Source organism: Emys orbicularis, chromosome 1 (genome assembly GCF_028017835.1).
Source record: "Emys orbicularis isolate rEmyOrb1 chromosome 1, rEmyOrb1.hap1, whole genome shotgun sequence".
Taxonomy (NCBI): domain Eukaryota; kingdom Metazoa; phylum Chordata; order Testudines; family Emydidae; genus Emys; species Emys orbicularis.
The window spans coordinates 92400009-92417278 of NC_088683.1; the positions used below are offsets into that span (position 1 = coordinate 92400009).

Genomic DNA, 17270 nt, shown 5'->3' on the forward strand with positions numbered 1-17270 from the left:
CAAAAAACAAGTCCATTTTCATGCTATGTATAAGTAACCTTAGCAACTCCTTGCTGCAGGCTATGGAGGCAAATACGGTAGCTTAGTGAATTTCAAGAAAGGATTAAGTGTGTCTATGAATAACAATAATGCCTGCAGTTCCATTACCTAGGATCAAAGTTGCAAGGCTTATCAATCTTTATGCTTCCGGGCATTCAGCTAGAGTTCAGAAGAAAACTCTCCCTATTAGAGTATTGCATAATTAGAGACATTCTGAGGTGGGGCTAGGGAGTGATTCACCTTCCTCTAAGGTCTGCTTGGCACCTGCTACTGTCAGAGACCTTATGCCAGACTAGATGGACCATTGGTTAGTTGTGATGCAATAATTCTTACAAATAGCTTGACTTATAGATAGAAATAGGTATTGGATCCCATCCTCCTTCTTTCCCCAGCTGCTGTAAATCTTAACAAGGTTTATGCTACATTGGTGTCTCAACTTCTTCTGCAGATCTTTGGAAGACTATTCATAGAGACATAGAGTTTAAGGCCAGAACAGACCACTAGATCATCTAGTCTCACCTCTTATATATCGTCGGACACCAGCACTACCCAGCACCGCACGCTAAACCCAACTCCCTACTGACGGCTGTTCTGTGAGTCACCATGGCTTCCACACCTCCTCCAGGCTGCAACGAGAACATTGACTCTGACTATTATTTACTCTGTGACACTGAACAAGCCTGGGGCATCGTCTTGGAAACACTGGCTACAGCTGGTGTCATTGTCACAATCATCTTCATGCTCTTGCTACTCATCTTCATCGGTAAGGTCCAAGACTCCACCAAGCGAAGCATGATCCCTATCTATTTCCTCTTCCTCTTAGGCACCCTAGGGATCTTCGGCCTCACCTTTGCTTTCATCATTAAACTTAATGTCCGGACTGGCCCCACCCGCTTCTTCCTCTTTGGCGTCCTCTTCGCCCTCTGCTTTTCCTGCCTCCTGACCCATGCCTTCAACCTTGTCAAACTGGTGAGGGGGAAGGCCCCCTTTTGGTACCCGGTGTTGCTGGTTATTGCCATTAGCCTCACTGTGGTGCAGATTATTATAGCCATAGTGTATGTAGTTGTCACAGTGGCCAGACAAAATATTCAATTTACTACGATGAGTCCAGAACAACGCAATATGGACTTTGTCATGCTTCTGATCTACGTGCTCCTCTTGATGGCACTCACCTTCCTGGTCTCCATGTTTACCTTCTGTGGGACATACAAAGGCTGGAAGAGGCATGGAGCACACATCTATGTCACTGGCCTGTTCTCCATAGCCATCTGGGTGGTGTGGATCACCATGCTCATGCGAGGCAACCCAGAATTAAATAAACGGCCCCTCTGGGATGATCCTGTCATCAGCATCGCTCTGGTGTCCAATGGATGGGTCTTCCTGATGATGTACATGGTGCCTGAATTATGCTTTCTCACAAGCCCACGCAACCCTGAGGACTACCCTCCAGAAAACTATTCTTGCCAGCCTAAACTCATGAAGAAGAACTTTGGAGTGGAGAACCAAGCCTATATCAAGGAGGAGACCACAACAGGTATAATGAAGTGTGTTGTTACATAGCGTCCTCGCTTGCAGTGCCATAGAACGCAGGAGAGAGAGAGAGAGCACCAACCATGAGTTGGAAGGGATAGGGTGGTTTTAAGAAGGGATTTGAAGACAGTAAATGACTTAGAGGTAGGAAGGGGGAGAGTTCCAGATGGATGGGGAAACACAGGTGACAGAGAACTTCTCAACCTGGAGAGAGGGAAAGGTTATGGACAAGGAGGAGGCTAAGAATGGGGGAGAGGAGTGAGCGAGCAGGAGATGAGATGAATATCAGGACACAGAGGTGATCAGGGGGGGACCCTGCTGAAAGTTTGAAAACCAGGAAGGTAAACAGTCTGGGCAGGTTTTTTTTTTTTACTAGTATCAGCATTGGGGACTTGCAGAGCTATCCAGATCACTCTGGTAAACTGTTTCCCCCAGTTCTGATCTAGTTTCCAAGACCCACTTAGAAAATACAATTATCTGGGGATGGGGGAAATCTTTTCTGTGGGAATCTCTTTTCCAATGGCATAGGGCCAAATCACATGTCAGTTCATGCTTCCCAGGGCCAAGGGTAAGGGAAATGATCACTTGCAAGGTGTGGGTCTGCTGGTCACAGCACATTCATGCCCAGGATGGCAGATTCCCTTGGCAGTCTCCCAAGAATTTATTAGGGAAAGGACATGCCCTCCCACTGAACACTGCAGTGGGGTCATGCAGTGTGTGTGTGTGAGGAGCTCTGGGGTGAAGGGCTCTGTCGAAGTCTGTATATGGGAGGATCTTTTTGTGTAGGATCTGGGATGTGAGGAGGACAACAGCTATGGAAGAAGAGAGAGAAATTTCAATGCCCCTAGCCCTACCACGTCCTTTTACTTAAGATATTTCCCATCAGTCTCTGGTTGATAAGAAAATGGGAAATGGTAAAATGATCTGTGGAATTCACACTCTTCCTGCCTGCTGGTTACCTAGAGGACAGTCAGGGGCAGTTCTCCATACAGCATTGGGCCCCCTCTGGCATGGTGTTGTCATGATGGCACTGTGACACTTACTGTCTGCCTTCTTCCCTTTTCCTTCTTTTTTTTAGGCCCAGGAAACAACGGGGACCCATGCTACGTTCCACATTATGCTCACTTTCAGATGGAGGTAAAGACATCCCTTCCTTCATCTATTTAACTAGGGAGATGGGATGAAGCTGCCTTCTGTACACGGGATAGGCAGAGCTGGGTGGGCCCTGAGGCTGAGGAATCTTTGGTGGAACTGGGGTTGATGCCTTCATTTGGAGGGAGGCTGGCCCTGTCTGAGTGAGGCTGTGGTGTGTCCCCATTCCTTGTTCATTGGCTATTGGGAGTGGTAGTGTAATCAATCCTGGGCAGGCGAGGGACTGTCCCTAAATTGTGTAACACGTAATTTTGGTGACTGTCAGGACCCACTATTCACCCCCTTGCAACACTGAAACAAACATGCAAAATTAAGGACCCACCCATCCCTAATGCAATGTGTAACTTATGGACAGCTCCCTACCTGCCTCAGTGAAAACTCACTATCCCACCAGGGATGATAGAATCTGTCAGAGCTGGGTAGGGTGACCAGACAGCAAATGTGAAAAATCGGGACAGGGGGTGGGGGGTAATAGGAGCCCATATAACTCCCCCCCCCCCCCCCCAATATCGGGACTGTCCCTATAAAATTGGGACATCTGGTCACCCTAGAGCTGGGCTAGGCCTAATCGTTCATGTCTTATCCATACTCCCTGCCCTGCACACACCCTGCCCAGTATAGGATTGTTCTCCACAGTCTATTCTAGAGTGCTTTGTCCAGTCCTTTTTCAAAGGGCTCAACAAGCAATGTGGCTTCCGCCATTTCCCTTGGGAGACTGCTCCACAGCCTAACAGCTTGTGCTCTCAGGAAGCGTTTCCTGATATTCAGTGTACCAGTTCCCCTTTTACTCATTCTCATCCCATTTACTCTTCTCCAGTTTTGAAGTTTGATCACATGATTGTTTCCTTTTCAGAGCCTCAAACCTCAGCAGGAGTTCTCCATCCCCCGGCCTAAAACCCGAGTCAGTCCGTATGAGAATTACACCGGCGGGCAAGACACCAAGTAACAGCTCAGTGATGAGCCAAGAGACAATGCACAGGCAGTTGGGGCTCAGAGAAAGGCCAACGCTTCTATCCTGCTAAACAGAGACAACACCAGACTGATAGGACTGCGGCTGATGAAAGGGACGGGCCCTTTTTCTTCCCCATCTCCCTTTGGCTTTACACATGCAGCACTTTAATTCCCTTCCATTCATCCAGCAGAGCACTTTGAACATAAATCCCCCTGCCTACCCCTGTTCACTCAGTTCCCTGCCCTCAATCATGTGACTGAGCTCAGCTGTTCTTGTCCAGAGGCAGTGGGTTTCTGATGGCACCAGAGCTTTCTGCGGTAAGGCCCAGGAACCAGGAACCTTGTCAGCAGAGACTTGACCCCAGGCCACTCAGTCCTGATCACCTTAGCATTCTTGTGCATACTGCCAGCTGGTAAACTGAAACAAGCAGGAATGTTCAGGAATCACCTTCCGACTGCCTCCCCACCCAGATACCAAAGTCTCATGTATTGCTGAAAGTACCTGACCCGTACAGCACTGATCCACCCAAGTACTGCAGCCTCTCCTATCTCTAGTTCCATAGCATTGACTCACAGCTAGAGCTGGCTGGCAAAGAGAGAGAATTTCTTTCTTTCTTTCTTTCTTTCTTTCTTTCTTTCTTTCTTTCTTTCTTTCTTTCTTTCTTTCCTTTATCCCAACTTTATCCCCCTATAGAGCTGGTTGGAAAATGGCAGGAGGGGGGATTAATTAAAAGTTTTGGGGACATTAGTTTCCATTGAAATTTTGAAATCTTCTACATTTCCTGACCAACTCTCCTAACAGCTCCCTCCCTAGACATGCTGCTCACTGTTGATTCCCAAACTCCGCCCCCAAGACAACCTTCCCAGCACTGACCACCAGCACTACCACAGAGCTCCTTCCCAGCACTGCTTCCTAGTCCCTAGGACTCCCATCTTCCTAACACTGATTTCAGTCCCCCAAACCTCTTTTCTGACATTTCTGACTTCTGGTTCCTTCCAGCCCCTGAGTCTCATGCTTCCTGGCCACCCAAGATCTCCCAAGACAGGAGGGGAGGTAGACTCCCTCTTTCCCAGAAGTGTGTGTGAGCTGTGTCCTGGTGATAAGTCTGCAGAGTTGACTCTTCCTGGAGTCTGCAATGCATTTTGTAAATAGTCTTGTTTGCATTTATGTATAAATACACAGACCTCTCCAAGTGAACGAGCTAGGTACGTTAGTGGCTGATGATTCTATATTTATTTAATACTTTGTATGTGGAATATTTAATAAAAGCCTGGCTCACAGGAACTGTCATTCTTCATCAGTGAAATGAACCTTCTAGTGCAGTGGAGGAGTAGGGGCCAGTATTTGTCATTTGTGACACTCCATGGGTTGTAGTGAGTGAGTTGGCACAAGCCCCCCAGAGGGAGCAGGGCGGGGACAAGCACCGAACCCCTTAGGAGTTGTCATTGTGGATCAGGGTTAACTTTGTAAGGTGATGCACTGTTGGAGAAGAAGATTTAGTAGCTCTGGCTTCTCTGTGCTACTGTTCCAGACAGAAAAGGCAATTCAGATTGCGCGTTGCCCAAGAAATGAAGAACTCTAGAACCAGGCCCTACAAGACATGTGTGCAGAAGGGTGCGAGCGTTTCAGCTTTGCATGCACATGTGTATGGGTCTGGATTATATTATTTGTGTCTTGTTCCACACTGAGCACACTGTAAGAACATAACTAATAATAAATAAGAAGAAATAATAATGTGTATCTATTTATTTCAGTTTATAAAAATGTACCCGTCTAATTGTACCATATTTATTGAACAATCTACAGACTGCAGCTAGGAGCCAATGTCCTAATATGCAGGGATGTTCTAGATTCCCCCCTGGATTCCTCATCTCCACCTATTTACTCTACCCTAAACGCAATCCTATGTACACTCACACTCTAGAAAACACCTCAGGGAAACAAGTAGGCCTTGCAGTGTCAGCTGAAGTCAACAAATTCAGGCTCTGGAGAACCAACAGAAGAAGCAAACTTCACAGTAGTGAACTCCTCACTGAAGATTCCTTGCCTCTAATCCCCTCACAATTAAACCAGGGAGCTGTTATCCCCCTCAGATAATCTTAATTTCTGTGGTTTTAAAACAAAGGCCTTGTATGCGTTAGCAAAATTCAGACATGTAATTCACCACCAGCGCAAACTAGCAATAGTGGAAATGCTAATGTAGACCAGTCTCAGGTGTCTAACCATGGTCAGAGCCCTGTCTGCACTACCATTTCACCTGCTGCTTTCAGCGGTGGAGTTGCACTAGTGAAGAATGACAGGTGCAAATGTTGCTAGTGTTGACACACTTGAATAGACCTGTGGGCTCTCAAGGAAACCAGGACATAGCCCAATTAAGATTTTATTACTTAAAATCAATACCTGAAATTGCACACGGAAACCAAGGGTTGTCAGAACTATATGCGTGTGAAGAGTGAGTAGGTTAATAAGTGTAGCGAGAGGGAAACCAGTTAGCGATTACAGTGTGCTAGAATACTGTAAATACATACAAACGAGAGGGAATTGCACAGAACCTGCCAGTTTTATAAAGCCAGCCTAGCGTAAAGAGAGAGAATTTAGGACCAAGGACAAGCATGGCAGTCGGCAGAGCTTCATGTCATGGGCCCAGGACATCCCGGAACCAAGAAGAAGAAGGACAGACTGGTATTCCCAGCACTCATGCAAGTGCTGCACACAGTACAATGGGACTAGGAAGAGGCATGACAGGGCTTCATGCACACATGTAATAGGTGCAATAAAGACTGTATGTTTGTAAGGCCGTGATTTTTGTGACAAACAAAATCTGTGACTCATAGACTTTAAGGCTAGAAGGTAAGGCCGTACCATCGTGATCACTGAGTCTGACCTCCTGAACATTGCCAGCCACAGAACCTCACCCAGCCATTCCTTTAATAGATCCCTAACCTCTGGCTGAGTTACTGAAGTCCTGAAATCATGGTTTAAAGCAGGGGTAGGCAACTTATGGCATGCGTGCCGAAGGCGGCACGCGAGCTGATTTTCAGTGGCACTCACACTGCCCGGGTCCTGGCCACCAGTCAGGGGGGCTCTGCATTTTAATTTAATTTTAAATGAAGCTTCTTAAACATTTTAAAAATCTTATTTACTTTACATACAACAATAGTTTAGTTATATATTATAGACTTATAGAAAGAGACCTTCTAAAAACGTTAAAATGTATGACTGACACGCGAAAACTTAAATTAGAGTGACTAAATGAAGACTCTGCACACCACATCTGAAAGGTTGCCGACCCCTGGTTTAAAGACTTCAAGTTACAGAGAATTCACCATTTGCACTAGTTTAAACCTGCAAGTGACTTTCAGAATTTTGTTGTTTGTTTCTTATTAGCTACTGAGCAAGACTTGTCCATGGATTCTTCACTTATCCATATCTTAATGATCTCTGAGCTATCTGGGAAAGACCCACAACTCAGCCACTCACCTTCTATGTGAGATAGGCCAGACTGAGCACAATCGACCTGTGCTCTACTCTCCATACTGGCAGCCAATCAGCTGCTAAGTGAAATTCAAGATATTGGTAGGTATATGCAAGGACCGAAGTGGATGAGGCCACACTACCTTAAGATCTAGCCCCAACCCTCCATGTGACCTACAATCATTCAGAATGATGGAACTTGATGTCTCATTGGTGAAGCTGGCAGGTGAAGGAGGTAGGTCATTCTCAGTAACAACCCTAGGCCTTTCAAATTGGCTTCTGCCAGAAAAACCACTTAAATATGAACCTAGACATTTAGAGTTGAAAGATGCATCTCTTTCCACTGACTAAAGAATATAAAATCCTGGGAGCTTAGCTGACTGGCCAGCAGGCCTGGTAATCAGAGAGAAAGAGAGAGTATTTGTGCATTTGTCACCCATTGAGCTGAGCCTTTAAGAAAAGTTCATGCCCTAGCTCTGACTTGTGCCTGTTTTCTTCCTAAATCAAGAGAATTCTGGGACTTGTAGTCCAGGGACCACTTTAGTTGTAGACCTCAGAGCAAGGCCTGTTGGGAAAGGAAGTGAGTTAAAGGATAGCCACTTTTCTCACTCCCTGCTCGCTCCTTTCCTCCCCTCCCCCACATCGCTCGCCCTTATGGCTGCTAAAAAGTGATGGGGCCATGGTCCCCTGACCCCCATATTCCAGAGCCCCTTCACAGAAGCATTGTTTCTAAGTTGGCTAGGAAGGTTCAGTTAGGATTCAGGCTTGGCGCACAGAAGATGAGCCCTACGTGTTGACTTCAAAACAGGAAGGTGAGGGCCACATCGCTGGGGCGATGGAAGGAGACTGTGTGGGGAGAACCTGAGCTGCTTTGTAATCCTCAAGAAAGGAGGATTGGAGACTCCATTTGCACAGCTCCTCCCTGATACTACTCCAGTGAAGGAACGGTGAGCACCAGCTTGTGTCCAAATTGTCCGTGTGAACACAGTGCAGGTGGCGTTCAGGATGAGCTGAGAGACAACTCTGGGAGTCTAGTCTCACTATGCTGCATAGTTCCATTGCAGAATCTATTTACAAGGGGTTTCCTGCTACAATTCCTTCTCCTGTCTCTACAATTTTTAAATAACTCCCCTTAAACTAAAGTTACTAAAGCAAAAACATCAGTAAGACAAAACCATCAATTCTGTAAAAAACACAGACAGATTATACAAGAGGGTGCAAAGAGCCTTCCCTCTCCACCCTGTCCCCCATTACATGGCCTGTGCAAAGGCCAGGAACAGTTGCAGCCCCTGCACTCAGGGGGCAGGATGGAAGCAGAGCTGCGGGCCCGCTTCACTAGCCTGCACAGCAGGCTGAGTGTATAAGGGGAGCATGTTGCCCCACCAAAGCATGATGTGCCATGTCTGTATGCTTCCAAAGCACCCTGGGGTGCCCAGGATGAGTCTGTTTCTCCCGAATCCCTCCCTGAGCTCCCCCAGGAGGGCGTGGTGCTGCTGTACTTTTCTGGCAAAACATAGGCCTCACTATTAGTTTAAGAGTTGAATTTCAGTATCTGTCGCTTCACCCTTCTGTGGAGGCCTGTAACCTGTAAATTCCCAAACTGTGCTCTGTAGAGAGCGACCTGGTCACTTGATACTGCCACTGGCTCCTCCTTCAGCTGTTAAATTGCATCAAGACAATTCCAATGCATTGAATACATTCCTAATGTCACTTTTCCCCTGCAAGCAATTTCTGTATTTGCCAAAGGGGCAGTGGTGTGGCTGCAAACAGGAGAGGAAGTGGCCTGTTCAATCCTGTTGGGAGCGGAGGCATTTCATAAAGCAATCTCTCTAGGGTGTGGCCTGGACACTGGGGAAGTCTGAGAACCCCGAGCAGTCGTGTTCCCTTAGTAGGAAAACAAAACGCTTGGACCCCACAGGGGCCTTTGTCGGGTGTTGCTCAGATGGGATTTGGTGAGTGCGGGTTCACTTAGGCCCAGCTGTGCTCATCTGTTTGTGCCCTGTGTAGTGTGGTGAGGGAGAGTCCAGTCTCTCCAACTTGAGTGACTCGTCACTGCAGCACTGAGTGACTCAAGCAGACCCAACACACCCTGAGCAACCCTGTGCCTGTAGCTGAGGATCCACTGCTGAGGCCAGGTGTTACCTCTCAGGCCTGAGGTCAGACTACATGATTTCTGGCCTTAGTATCTAACATCTCTGTTCTTCACTCCCTTCTCTTTCAGGCCAGGTACAGGCTCTCCCTTGCTTGATTCCTCACTCCCCTCTCTTTCACTGCCTGAGCCCCAGGAGCGCCCATACTTCCGTACTTTTCCCTCCATGTGACCCACCCCTCCGCCGGATTCACTGCGTCTTTATCTAGCCTCTCCTCCCCCACATGACATTCTTAGGTCTGATACTCTCCCACCACTTAAAGTCAACATGCCAGTATGGGGTGAGCCAAACATTTTCAAGGAAGCTGGTGTTTGCTTTCCCTTCACTATGGTGAGCCTACGTCATTGTACATTATGTCATGAGTAGCGCCCTCTTGCACATTTCCAGTATGAACATTACTGCTTAACAATTTGTAAGTCTTTCCAAACCAAACCAAAAGCTTATGGCTCTGGTGGGTGATAAACAACAGATGCGGCGGAATCCTGAGAGGGCTGGGTGTCTGTAAATCTGGCTTATTTCATAGGGCGTTTGAAGATGCTCTGTGTCTCTCGGGTTTTAGCCCATGCTCTTTCCAACAGTGGATTGAATCTCATCACACTGTCAGTAATGGGTGTATAGTAGAAAAAAGCGGAGTTTAAAAGAGAGTTTTTTGTTCTCTAGATAATTATTCAGTTGTGAAAATACCATATGTTGCTCTACCACAGATTTAACATGATCCAGAATTTTGTACTGAATCTACTATGGGGATGGTGAGGATACAGGTGTACACTAGTTCTTAAAACAGTTGCAGGAATCCAGGCAAGAGGAGTGCTGTTAAATGTTACTTCTATGCAGAAGATCTACAGTGAAGTGGGGAGAGAGACTGAGTAGCTTTTCTTGTTTTTAATGATGTTCCTTGTTCAGTGTTGGAAGGAAGCAAAGCTTTCTGTGACTGATTTCTTATCATTGTCCCAGGATGTGGAGGAGGATCAAATATGAGACACATGAGGCCTGACCTAGCAAAATTTTCAGCACCCATTGACTGCAGCGCTGAACAACTTGCAGGATCAAGCCCATGAAGTGACCCCTGGGGAAGGGACACTGGGATTTAGTATTGAAATGTTCCCCAAAACATCAACACCCCAAGTGAGTGTCCTAATGTATTGAAGTAGTTTTGATTTTTAACTCTGTCAGTGGAATAATTGCCTGTAGAAATTCATCATCTTAGTAATTTTTGTTTAGTAACAGCCCCGATCTCATCACTAACAAAGTGAATAAACAGGTGGACATATTTACTGTAATGACGGCCTGTAATGAATGCTGGCTCCCATCCATGGAACAGGCGATACAGGAATAAAATCCCAACTGCCTGTGGACGGTGTCATTGTTAGCTAGTTCTCATGCTTATTGCCGCACTGTGAAATTTTGTAACTGGCCACTAGGTGGCAATCTTATATCAAGGAAATGCAGCTGTTTTCCAAAAAATTGAGCACAAAGTGGCTCTGAAATACAGGAGAGAACATTGAGGAAGCTGGGAAGTGAGAAATCTGTTTGACTGGCCACACACACCACCATGAGTCTGTGATGGACCCTTCTCCATTGTCCGTTTTAAAAACTGACCTTTAACATTGCTTTTAATGTATAATTTTCTACTAATTCTCATGCTCTCTCTGTGAGCCTGAGGTTACCATGCTGAGACTAAGATGTAGCAATGTTGCCAGACCTTACGATTTTATCGAGAGTCTCATTATTTGGCTGGGTTTTGGTTGGCTTTTTTCCCTGAAAGCTCCAGCTCCTGGAATCCTGTGATAAAGAGGAGACTCTCAGCTTCTTCTTCTTCTTCTTCTTCTTCTTCTTTTTAATTAAAGATTTTCTTCAGAGCTGGTTGAAATTTGGGTATTTCCATTCCACAGGAAATTCTGCCATTGGATATTTCCTTTCATCCTGGATCAGATGAACAGCCAAAATTTCCCACGAAACAAAATTTCCAAATGTTTTAGTTTCTGTACGGTTGAAGTGCTTCCTTTTGACTTTTCTATATTACATAATTATAAAAGTCAAAATGAAGCACTTTAATACAAATATATGACAAGAATATCAAATCGATGTGTTTCTGCAAAACATTTTGTTTACATCAAATCACCATTTTTCCAACGGGAAATTGTTCCGTTGGAAAATTCTTGACCAGCTCTAGTCTTGTCTACACAAGAATATTGCACAATTATAATTTTAAATCTGTTCTTAAGCCAGCACAAAAGGCTGTTTGGACACATTTATTTTGATAATAAGAGGGGTTTGTGTCAGTTTAGCTGAGTTGAACTACCTCCTCCCACCACTTGCTCACCACAGCGACACTATTTTTAGTGCACTAGCTTGATCACAGCTAGTGAGGCTATGTCTCCTCGAGCTGGGAGTGACGCCCGCAGCCCAAAGTGTAGACATATGTACCCTAAGGATAGGTCTACATGGCAGCTGGGTAGTGCGATTCCCAGCTCGGGTAAACATACACGTGCAGCTCTGCTCGAGCTAGCACCTAAAAATAGCCATGTGGCCATGGCAGCACAGGCAGCAGCTTGGGTTAGCTGCTCAAGTACATGCCCAGAGGCTCAGGTGGGATTGTTCTCCGGGTATGCTTACACTGCAATGAAAAACCCATGGTTGGCTTCTGCCAGCTGACTTGGGCTCATGGGGCTTTTTCATTGCAGCGTAGACTTCTGGGCTTGGGCAGGCGCCCCGGCTCTAGGACCCTGCGAGGTGGGAGGGTCCCAGAGCTCAGGCTGCAGCCCAAGCCCACAAGTCTAGACTGCAATGAAACAGCCCTGCAGCCCGAGCCCAGGTCGGCTGGCATGGGACAGCCGCGGGTGTCTAATTGCAGTGTAGATATACCCTCGGGCAGCTAGCTTGAGCCGCCACCCATGCTGCTGCAGCCACACTGCTATTGTTAGTGCCTAGTTTGAGCAGAGCCAGCATGTGTATGTTTCTTCAAGCTGGGAATTACACCTCCCAGCTGCTGTGTAGTAGACATACCCTGAGTGACTTACTCAAGGTCACATAGTAAGGCTGTTGCAGAGCCAGGAAGTGAACCCAGATTTCCTGAGTCCCAGTCTAGAGCCATAACCACACAGAACAGAGTTTAGTGACATACACAAGAAACCCACTTTATGTGCTGGTTTGAAAGTTGTACAAGGAATGGTGAAACTAATAAGGCTGTGAGGCTTCTGTGAAAATGTATGTGGTACAGGAAGGTTTATTTTAGAAACGGCCCTTATGCAACAACTCCTCATCTGCGCACCATGACCTTTGGGAATCATCTGGACTTTGCAACTCTGGCTCGCTGCGAGAAATGAACGGTGTGGAAGGGGATGCTGAATGCTCCGAGGTCAGACCCAGGAAGGTTGAAGCTGTGTAAGCTTCTTGCCCTGGAGACAGTATGCTCAGAGAGAGGAGGCATGCTCCCCCAGAGTCCTGGCTGGCTTCATACAGAGTAGTTCCAGAGCATCGCCCCAAGTCTTGTTTATTTGTAATTATATGCCCAAAATGAAGCACATGACCCAAATTACTGTACAATGAATATGTAAAGCAACCCAGATGTGTAAAGCAACCCAGCTGTATAAAGCGATCCAGCTGTGCAAAGCAACAACATTCCAGGTGTTTTTCATCTAGTCCACCAGATCTAACAAATAAGAGAATGAAGAAATTCACTGACGCTCTTTATCTTTTCTGATTGAAGTATCAGTGCCAGAAAGTTAGTTTGTCATTGCTCAGCTACACAACCACGCATGCCTGAACTACAGATGAACTCTCCTTTCACTGGCTGAACTTAGCAAATTTATTTCTCAGATGAAATGCAAAACTGAAGTCCTGACCACATGCAGTCCTTAAAAACCCCATTGCCCTTCTTTCAAGAGAGTTTATTATTTGCATTGCAGTAGCACTGCAAGGCCCCAACCGACATTGTGGAGGGAAGAAGGATTGTGCTAGACATTGTACAAACACCTAGTAAGAGAGCACCTGTTCCAGAGAGCTTATAGTCTAAACAGACAAGCCAAAGTGTGTGAGAGGTGAAGTGCTTTGTTCAAGGTTACACAGTGGCAGAGATTTTCTCCTTGGTACATGTTCCAGGTTTGATTTAGGGTATATATATTCTGTTTAAACCCTCTCCGCTCCCCCTCCACCCCACAGTTAGTGAGATATAAAACTCCTGCAGATGAAGAGTGCTGCATCAGAGAGATCACAAAGCACTGGGCAAGGAGGGTAAACATAACTATTCCTTCTTATGGATCCTGAGGCATAGGAAGATGATGTGACTTGTCCAGGGTCACATAGCAAGTAAGTGGCAGAGCTAGGAATAGACCTTAGATCTACTGATTTCCTCTCTGTGCCCTATCCTCGGGACCATGCTGATCTAGAGAGGGAGAGAGGAAGGGATCTGGGAGGGCAGGGGCCTCTGAGGTTGACCTTGAGGAGTTTTCATGCAATCATTCCATTGGAATGTGGGGGCTTGCCCCTGTCCACCCCCTCACTTGTTCCATATGGGGGAAGTCCCACAGATCTCAGGAATCGACTGGAGGCCAGAGCTATCTACATGAAGTGCAGGGCCTCTGATTCAGAAGAAAGTTGGCCTTCCGGTTAAGGCACCAGATTATAATTTGGGAGATCAGGGCTCACTTCCCGGTTCTGCCACAGACCTCTTGTGTGACCCAGGCTACGCCAATCACCCTCTGTGCCTCCATTTCCAATCTGTAAAATGGAGGGCATACTTCCTTTTTCTTCTCTACTTAGCCTGGAAGCTCTTTGGGGGCAGGGTCTGTCTGTGTTTTTATATAATACTTATCACATGAGGGCCCTGACCTTTGGTGAGACTGCTAGGGGTTACGCCAACACTCAGACATATTGAACAGGGTCCCCATCCCGCTACCTCCGGCAATCCTGAGCAGCACAGCTCCAACAGAGCCTCATGGTTGGGTGTTCCCTGGCCTGCTGAAGCTTCCCAAAGGGGAGAGCCACAGGCTGTAGAGCAGGGGTAGGCAACCTATGGCATGTGTGCCGAAGGCGGCACGCGAGCTGATTTTCAGTGGCCTTCACACTGCCCGAGTCCTGGCCACTGGTCCGGGGGGCTCTGCATTTTAATTTAATTTTAAATGAAGTTTCTTAAACATTTTAAAAACCTTATTTACTTTACATACAACAATAGTTTAGTTATATATTATAGACTTATAGAAAGAGACCTTCTAAAAACATTAAAATGTATTACCGGCACGCAAAACCTTAAATTAGAGTGAATAAATGAAGACTCGGCACATGACTTCTGAAAGGTTGCCGACCCCTGCTGTAGATAAATCTTTTTAAATCCTGAGATGTTTTCATTCTCCATGTAAGGCAGTGTAAGATTGATTATCTATCTTGCTTGTTTAAGATTTAATTTGTTTTTATGGTTATAATTTTTGAAAATATGAGAAACTGGGTTGTGTGGTTGTTTTTTTAAAAAAAGGAAAGCTGAGGCTGGAAATGACTTCAGGGCATTGAAGGGATGAGATGTTGAAAACAGAAAAATGTTCCTTAAAGGAACAGACCCATCAGTGCTTTCTCTTCTGGTTTCCTCCTTCAGAGCACACTCTTAAAATGCAATTAGACTTGTGGAGCGTATTCTGCCTTCACCTGTGCAGCTGATGCTCACATTGAAGTCAGTTGGAGCAGAAAGATATCATCAGAGTGGGAAAATGGCCTATCCATGGGAGAAAAGTCAAGTCCTTACCAATCAAGTCAATGGTAAAACTCCTTGTGGCTTTAAGCCTTGCATTATATACTTCTAGTGATTTCATAATCCTTATGGACATGTGGATCTTAGCAACAGCCATAGAAATAAAAACATGGGATTTTTTTTTATCACAGAATCATAGAAGTGTAGGACTGGAAGTGACCTTGAGAGATCATCGAGTCCAGTGCCCTGCATTCAAGGCAGGTAGGGTTGCCCACCCTCCCAGTTTGGCTGGGAGTCTCCCAGAATCAGGCTCTATCTCCCGGAGGCTACTGAAGCCAAACTGGGAAATTTTAGGCCATTAAAAGACTGGCAGCGAAGCAGGGCTAAGGCAGGCTCCCTGGCTCTGCGCCACTCCCGGAAGTGGCCGGCATGTCCCTGAGGACCCTGCCCTGAGAGCCAAGTCTGCAGCTCCCGTTGGCCGCGTGCCTGCAGGGAGGGGTAGCGCGCGGACACCCCCGGCTCTCCCAGGGGCTGCAGGGATGTGCCGGCCGCTTCCGGGAGCGGCGCGGGGCCAGGGCAGGCAGGGAGCCAACCCCCTGCCTCAGCCCAGTAAAAGCGAGTGAGGGTGGGGGAGAGTGAGCAATGGAGGGAGGGGAGATGGAGTGAGTGGGGCAGGGTCTCAGAGAAGGGGTGGGGCCTCGGGGAAGGGGCAGGGCAGGGTGCATTTGGGTTTGTGTGATTAGACAGTTGGCAACCCTAAAGGCAGGACTGTACAATACACCACTACATTAATTGTAATTAAGAACGGAAAGTGCACTTTCTTTCAGTTTCCAAGAACTCCAGCCTCCCATCCCTAAAATATCAAGAAGGAGATCTAAATGCAAAGGCAGCTTGGACACCAGTCCTCTTAGCCTGACTTTACCACAGGTGTACTTGCTGTGTATGTACTTATCCCGAGAGGTCCTGTGGGAGAAGCAGGGGGCGGGGGGGGCGGGATGTTGTGTGTCATGTAATTAAAGGCCACATCATAATACATATACCCAAGGGGTTGGAACTGATGTTGTACTGGGCATCTTAATTTTGGCACTTATGAACTGTTACCGTTATTTTAAATCCATCTAATGGTAACTATATGTCTCCCATTACCAAGGTAGCTAAGCACCTCATCATCTTTGATAGGTTTAGCCTCACAACACCCCTGTGAGACAGGGCACTGCTATTATCTGCATTTCACAGCTGAGGTCCAGAGAGACTAAGTGACTTGCCCAAGGTCACACAGGAAGCCTGTAGCTGAGCAGGGAAGTGATCTCAGGTTTCCAGGCTAGTGCTCTAACTACTGGCCCATCCTTTCTCCCGCCTTCATGGAGGTGATGTACGGATAAAATCCTCCCATGCACTCTTCCTGCCCCTGCTGCCAGTCCTTTATGCCCATAGGTAGCAATAGCTGATCACAAAGTCATGCTGTGCCAGCTTTTGCAAACCCACACTTGCTCACAGGCATACAGGCTTAGGCCATGGCTCATCAGATTTTTGCAGTAACCTGACGGAAACTCTAGCAGAGGGCTAAAGCCATCATGACCTCAAATAGGTAGTGCATCCTGGGAATAAGGGGAAAAGGCTAATCAAGGCATGGAATGGCTGGTTCCTTCTCTACATTCCCTCAGGAGAGCTACTGTTCATTCGAATTCAGAACTTATTTTGTAAAGCAAAGGTTTTGCGATCATGGGCCTGAAACGATCGTACCCTGCTCTCAAACAGTAAGTAGGGCAGCAGTCCGCCTCACTGGCATGGAGCCAGGCATGGGGTGTGAGCGTCCCAGATTGTCTCGCTGCTCTAGAGCACTAAAAGAGAAAATCCAATGTGACTATAAGGCATCTTCTGCACAGCTGTGCTCCCTGGGTGAACACTGCCTGCTTCCTCACTGCTCCCTGGGCCGGGTGTGTGCATGTGTGGAAATTGCCCGGCCCACGTGGCAAAGGAAGAACACCCATCCTTGTTGCTCTCACAGCTTTATTAAAAATCCCACGTGAGGCGAAGTGAATCACTTCTTACATCACTAGCACTTCCAGCTGTTAATGTGCAATGGGCACCCACAGGGTGTTTGTGTTCTCTCTAGGATCCTGTTGGCAGAGATATTTATAGAGCACATACGAATGGCCCCAGTTCAGGAAGACATCCTTATTCAGGCAGGGTGCTTAACATGAAACCTGGGCTCTCATTGAAGTCAATGAGGCTTAAGCAACGTTTTTGAGCCTAAATTATATAAAACAATTCTTTAGCACCATCAATTTAT

General features: G+C 46.7%; 1 protein-coding gene across 1 annotated transcript; it reads left to right on the forward strand.

Moving 5' to 3' along the window:
* Window positions 1–642: 642 nt before the first annotated feature.
* On the forward strand, window positions 643–3667 carry LOC135895560 (retinoic acid-induced protein 3-like). The gene is made up of 3 exons (XM_065423675.1): window positions 643–1573; window positions 2648–2706; window positions 3575–3667. The coding sequence occupies exons 1-3, from the start codon at window positions 643–645 to the stop codon at window positions 3665–3667; spliced, it is 1083 nt and encodes a 360-aa protein (XP_065279747.1).
* Window positions 3668–17270: the final 13603 nt, after the last annotated feature.